The sequence below is a fragment of the Notothenia coriiceps genome, unplaced genomic scaffold, assembly GCF_000735185.1.
Source record: "Notothenia coriiceps isolate Sejong01 unplaced genomic scaffold, NC01 NC01_scaffold00038391, whole genome shotgun sequence".
NCBI lineage: Eukaryota > Metazoa > Chordata > Actinopteri > Perciformes > Nototheniidae > Notothenia > Notothenia coriiceps.
The window spans coordinates 22,435-29,344 of record NW_011371092.1 but is presented as its reverse complement, the minus strand read 5'-3'; the positions used below and the strand labels follow the sequence as shown (position 1 = coordinate 29,344).

The window sequence follows — 6,910 nt, the reverse complement described above, 5'->3', positions numbered from 1 at the left end:
CCCCCCCCCCCACACGATTTTCAGTCCGGCCGGAAAGAAACAAGCACACAAACGAAAACACAAACACATAAAAAGCCTAAAGTTCTACACTTTGGTGCTTCATGTTTTTGATATCAAGTTTCTCTCATCAAGTTTTCTGACTGAGCCCACTCCCCCCTCTCTAAAATACAGACGGGGAATTTCTCCCTTCATCTTTACATCAACGTCCGGGTCACGAGCACAACACTTTCTACCCGGTAATCCCTAGAATGCCAAAAATCTCAGCTGCTAGCCTTACACTCCCTTCTGCTCTCCCTTAGATAGTGAATATAAATGCTTGGTTGGGTTTTGGTGGTTTCTGTTACATCTAGTCATAATTTACACAGCATATTCATAACTCATACTCATAAACTGTCACAAGTTCAATGTAAATCCTCTCCTCACGCAGGACGTCTCATCTCGCGCGGGCAGAAAAAAGATGGCTGCCATGGGGAGGGATAGAGGGCAAAGACTCGCCCTCCAATCAGGCGCCAGATGCATGCATCATCCCATGGGGGCGGTGTCTTGTGTTCAGCCGGCCCCCAGCAGGTCAAAGGGGGGACAGGATTGGTTGGTATCGTGGAGAGGGAAGCGATCTCGCCCGGCCGGGCTCCTGGCACTAGCCAATCCACGCAGAGGACGTGCCTCTTAAACACGCTCGCTGAAAAAAACTGCCCCCCAAAACACACACTCCAGTAGACTGGAGGCTCAGGACCACTGGGGGGGGGGATTGGGAGAAAACAGACCCCAGTGTTAATTATGGGCTTGATGAGGCATTGACATAATGATAATACATTTGTATTAGTTGTCATTGAATTTGGTCATTGTAGCTGGAAGAGCAGTAGCAGGTGATCCAGTTCATACTGGTGTTAGCTTTTAAGTGAGAATAGACACATTCTTTGCTTTGGCCAATTATGATTAGGTAAATGATGATTATTATCACTAAAATTACCTGAATAAATAAGTCCTAAATACGTCACTAGTGGAAGGTCCTGAGAAAACCAAAGTGATCTGCTTCTCCTACAATGTTTTCTAATGCCTTTTACTTTAACCACCACCTGTAACAGTTTTATGTGAACAAAGCATCTTTCTAATGATTTTTGTAAGAGATGTATTTGTAGAAAGATGACATCATCTCTGTGAACATCAGCTCTCTGTGTGTGTGTGTGTGTGTGTGTGTGTGTGTGTGTGTGTGTGTGTGTGTGTGTGTGTGTGTGTGTGTGTGTGTGTGTGTGTGTGTGTACCTGATCACTGTAGTGGTGCGGCGGGCGCTCCCGAGCAGTGGAAGTGGACGTTCAGCCACTTGCCTTCGCGGCGATGCCACACCCTGGTCTCCTCTGATTGGCTGGACCGAGGGCGGCCTGTGGTGTCCACAAACTGTGTGAGGCGGATGTAGGCGATGCATGCCGCTTCCTCGCCGATCAGGTGCACGTGAGGGTTCAGCAGGGTGGTGTGCACCGGCTTGCTGTTCTTGCTCAGCACTGCATGGAATAAAACAGAGATGGACCAAACAATGTTCAAATATCAGGTAGACTGGATTTAGAGTTTTTTAGCTTATTTTCTGTATGTTAAGTCTCCCTGGGTTATATAAAGGGTACATAAAAACAAATGTATTATTCGTGAAATAATAACCATACTACTTGTCAATTGATCAATTAGTCCATCAACAGAAATGTTGTCTGAAAGAATTTAAGTCAGAATATTTGTTTAGACAGACAGAGGTGACTAAATGTGTGATATTGTGACATTCCTAGTAGTGTTTGAAATGTGACTGACATAATATTATTATAAACTCAAAAGAAGGGGATCGTAATAAGTATTTTGTCAGGAAAGTTGCTAACAAAAAAGTAAATAGTCAAATTGACTTGATATTTCCCAAAATCAGATAAAATAAAAATCTTGACCTGGCTGGTATTCTCGCAGATTTTAAATTGTGTGTGTTTCTGTGTGTATGTGCATATGTATGTGCGTGTGCGTGTGCGTGTGTGTGTGGGAGACTCACAGTTCTCAAAGTAGAACTTGTGGAAGTCCATCCCCTCCACCAGGTTCCCCAGGGCCTCGGGTTCAAAAGAGGTGAGTCCAGGATCACAAATCCTCCTGAAGGAGAGACAGAGAGTACAAGGAGCCAAATAAAGACATTAAACACATAAGAAAAAGAGACTAGAGAAAATAAAGCACAAAATACAAGTCTAGTAAATCCTGTCCAAACATTTTACTCACGTGTAGGCATCGAAATCTCCATTGTTGATGGCTTCAATCAGCTGCTCCGTTATCTTGATGATCTCCTGCTTACGGACTGCAGAGAACAGAGAGAGAGACAGAGGGAGGGTTAAAGGGTGAGGAGTCACTGAGGGGGTGAGACAACAGCTAACTGTGTGCCTGTTCTGCTGGATGACATGTCCTCTCATCACGCTCAGCTCCTCAGGCTCTGTGGCTCCTCTCCTCCTTAACCTCGACACTCGCCCTCAGCGCTCTCCCACTGCAGCTCCACCTCATCACTGTCTGTCGCCCTGCTTCTCGCCTTCTGTGTCACACACACAAACTGACTAAACACCCCTCTCTGCCACCAAAACAAAAACAGAGACATCCTGCTTGTTCACAACATTGGCTTAGTCTGACAGAGAAAAATGGAACTCGGACTGGCTTTTTCTGGAGCTTTCAAACCCAGTGCTTGTCCTTGTTGCGGCGGAAATCTCCAGGATTATATAATAAGTAGAAGATAACATTTAGGAGAAACTGGAAAACAACATTCAAGCTCAACCATAAATGAACTTTTGCTACTTTAACTTTCAAGACAATAATAATAAACTGTATATATTTATATTGTATCATACTTACAGCTGATTCATAAATAAACAGTTAATCATGCCAATAAAGCAAATGTTTGTCTATGATTTGATCTTGAAACAGAACAGTAGATTTGAAAATGCCCCTTAAATCTACTGTTTTTCAATATTAGCGAGACATTTTATAAGTAACCTATCCACACATAGAAAACATTAAAGAGAACACATGAAAGGTTTTATCAAAATGCCTCTACAGTATAACTAGGCTTTTCGCTAAATCCATCCAAAAAAGGAAAAGGCTGGAGACATTCTCTATTTTTCTTCTAGTCAACAAGTCCTGTTAGAACACCAAAACCAACAATGATCCTATTAACCAGATCTAATCTGAGCTAAAAGCGATTTCTTTCTAAAATCACATTGATTAATACTGTAGAAGTTTATTTAGTCCCAATCCCATAAATCTATCATCCAGTTGCCTTTAATACATGCTTAAAGCAAAAGCAATGTGTATTTATCCGCTGCTGAAAATAGTCCCCAGCCAATGCCATTTTCACTCCCATTTTCGTCCAAAAACGACATTGTCTAGCGGTTCAAGGACATTGCTTTAAAAAACCTAACATTTGAGATATCTTTTTTTAAGATGTACTTCTTTATTTTTGTGTTGTAACACAGGGTAGGGTAGTCAGGAAGTATTAAGATACCGACTAAAACATTCTCGGCAAAAGTAGCAGGAAGACTTTTCGTCATCAAGTTTGAGTCAGAGTCCTACCGCTGGCCAAGGCTTTAAAACATGTACGTATGTTTTTAGGTCTAAAATGGAATATGCCATGACAATCGAAGCATCATCGTGAGTCTGTGGCATGTTTTGTCTACATCAACCCTTATCCAAAGCGCACATCAACCATTATTTAGTCCACAAAGTGCTTCTACCCAAACATGTCATTCAAAAACATTGTTGGTTCTGGTCTTTTGATGGGACCGAAATGAATAAATAGAATAACACCAGTCTCATTCTTTCACAAGTCATTATAGTGATTTCTAGTGATCACCTTTGTAGCCAAACATGTATCAAACCAACTTTTATGGATGGGACACATGTGGAGTTATAAGCCTCATTTCCTACAACAAATAACTTTGTGAGATTCCAAAATAAAAATGAATGACTTCTGATAATGGACGTTATCTGCAGGCTGCTTTTTTTTCTGATTCCTGAGAAAACTACCATTTCAGTAATGCAAGGTTTGAGTGTGCAACAGCCACAAGTGAGTAGAGGGCATGGAAGCAGAGTTAGTAGAGACTGTGTTCTTACTCAGCTTCGTGGTGCTGCTAGCAGCCACAGAGTTGCTCCCTAGTGGAGCGGCAGGCATGGAGGACTGAGAGAGCTCAGAGTCAGGGCAGGAGCTGTTGCCCGTGCTGTTCCATGCCATGCGCTTTACGTCATGCGGTGGAACTGAAACAAACAACGGATGGTCAACAAACACAAAACACATGGATGGATGTCAGATTATGTTCATGTGATCATCCACAAACACACAACGTGAACACACACATGCAGTAAACAAAGTGACAAAACGGAACAAAACATGTGTTAGTGTTCAGTAAAATGAGTAAGAAATAAACACTAATAGGCTTTTTCCAGACTCATGTGCTGATTTATACGGAGTCATACCGATGCCATGCTTATCTCAAGACTGGCAGAATCATGGCTGGGACTTGAGGTCAAAAATGGTGGATAAACACATTACATTTTCTGTCAATTCCTCAAAAATGAAAATAGTTCAGTTTTTATTGAATGAAAGATGCTAACAGAGCTACGCTAATATATTGATAAACACACTATGCATTGTTCACAATAAATGTGGATTACAGTGATTGTGTTTTAATCAGCATTTATCATGCCCCTTTAGCTGGGAGGGGATCTCACAATTCTATTAAACATTTTAAGGTGACGAATCCATCTCAAATTGATTTTCATCATTGACTCAATTTCTGGTTTTAAATCGATTCTCCATGCAGTATGTAGGGGGGCTCATATTAGGATCTACTCGAGACCACCGGTGGTAGCTTAAACTATCTTGAGTTTTTTCCTCAGGAACACGCCAGTTTCAGAATGTATTAGCACAGTAAAAACTGGGATTTTTCAACAAATCTGGCCGTGGTCACATGGAGGCAGGTGAGCACGCTTTGACCCGACATCATGCCGAGTTGTGCCAATTGTGTCTTGTATCCGGGATGGGTGAGATCTCAGTTAAACGAGGCCGTTAAACTGGTAATGGAAATGCACATCAATACAGCATGGTTTGACTTGGCGCACCCCGAAAAAGGGTGTCAAAGGTAAAACAAATAAAGTAAATAAGAGTTAATGAGGGTTTATGACAGGCATGCGGATGGGTAACACAGGGAGAGGAGGGCAGCTGGGAGCGAGATCAGCACAGCTCTGGTTGTGAGGCTGTGTGATGTGGAAGTCATTTTACTGCCTGCTCTGATCACATCAACTCTACTCTTAACGCTCGTATACATTAACAAAGCCTCGTGTGACGAGCTGCAGCACCAGGCAGACAGAGGATGGAAGCCATTTTTCGTTATTAGCTCATGTTAGGCCTGTAAGGGAAACTTAGCATGTTCAGTAAGTAAAGTGGGAGCAGAGGAAGGACATAGGAGAGGAGGAAAGGAGATGGCACTGCTCCTTAAGTGTCTGACAAGAGCAGGAGGACAAAAGGTCAAGAGACGAGAGTGGGGATTAGAGTGGAGAGGGGGAACGAGGAGAGATAACGACAAGAGAAGAATGGTGTATTAGAGAGGAATGGAGAATACATTGGATGGGATTAAACGACATGACAGAGAATAAAGCATCAGAGTAGAAGGAAGAATGAAGGAGAAAATGTGAGGACAAAGAGGAACCTGATGCTCTATGGTGTGCAGGAAAGTCAGCCTGTCAGACTGAGATCTGGACTTAAGACACACAGCTGCAAGGTAAGCAAGGCTTCCTCCAGCTGTCACATTAGGAGGACATGGGGATAGATGCAGTGATCACCAATAAACACACACACATACACCAGTCACACACACACGCACATTTCAGGGTTCCCACAGTGGCCCCGATGTAGAAATCCACAACTATTTTTTGAATGCGCTCCAAAGTTAGGTCAAAGTACGGAGTTCCTGCTGTTTAGTTTTTTATTTAAGTGTGTCTGAGTACAGTGAAGTCCAGGTGGTGAGTCAGTTCAGGTGCTCTAAAGAAGCGATCTCACAATATATTACAGTTTAAATGGATATACATGGCAGGAAATGACGGTGTGGGAACAGTGTGTAAAACAAGTTGTAAAACGCAGTCTAGTAATGCATCCCTGTTAAACGAATTATCCTGTTTCATGACAACTTGGGTTTTGTTTTTGTAGTCCCGGCCTATTGGTTATTATGATAACATTGCATTCAAAGTAATTGAAGAACAGAAAGCGCGACCGATACAAATGTAATACCGTTTCATTGTCTAATGGTGTTGTAAGATTCAGTTCCATTTGTAAGTGTGGGATGCAGGTTCAGATTTTTACCACAGCAGTCCCTAAACTCATTCAATTGGTACTTTTATGTAATTTAGTATGCAGATTTATACAGTAGGACAAAACATTTATTGCCTGAAAAAGTTAGATTAAGGCAGATTAGTTAGATAGAATATCAAAACCACTTTTCTTCATTTATTATCTTTGGTTCAAATTAACATTGACTCGATCCAAAAAGTAATGATATCGTTTTATTTTCATCAAAGGTTATATTTTTCAGTACTTTCATACCATTATATATTTTTAATTGGATAGTTTAGTGGTTTTTTCTCGGATGTTTGAATTCCACCACTTATTAGACACATTAACGCAGGCTGTTTTTATGAAACCCTATTTTTCCCCTGACACAATTGGAACAGTTAATCCGTGTTGAAAACGAAAGAAGGAAAGCTGTTAATAATTGTTATTAAAATGCAATATCAAATGTCAGTGTTTTTCCCTGAATGTAGGTTTTAAAAGCATACAAATTAATATTTCAAAATGTTCCAGAACCAGTGGGAACCCTCAAAAGAAGCTTGGTGGATCAGATTGAGGGGGCTCAAAGAT

General features: G+C 41.5%; 1 protein-coding gene across 1 annotated transcript in view; it reads right to left on the bottom strand.

The window, feature by feature from the left end:
• The window catches only part of LOC104968212 (calcium/calmodulin-dependent protein kinase type II subunit gamma-like), a 24,161-nt gene that overhangs the window by 1,848 nt on the left and 15,403 nt on the right, over positions 1-6,910 (bottom strand). The window contains exons 14-18 of the mRNA XM_010797789.1: positions 4,114-4,254; positions 2,239-2,314; positions 2,021-2,115; positions 1,263-1,499; positions 1-735 (exon numbers count right to left, since the gene is read on the bottom strand). The exon at positions 1-735 is cut by the window's left edge and continues 1,848 nt beyond it. Coding sequence (XP_010796091.1) covers positions 1,267-1,499; positions 2,021-2,115; positions 2,239-2,314; positions 4,114-4,254 — 545 coding nt within the window. The 3' untranslated portion in view covers positions 1-735; positions 1,263-1,266. The remainder of the gene's footprint in view (positions 736-1,262; positions 1,500-2,020; positions 2,116-2,238; positions 2,315-4,113; positions 4,255-6,910) is intronic.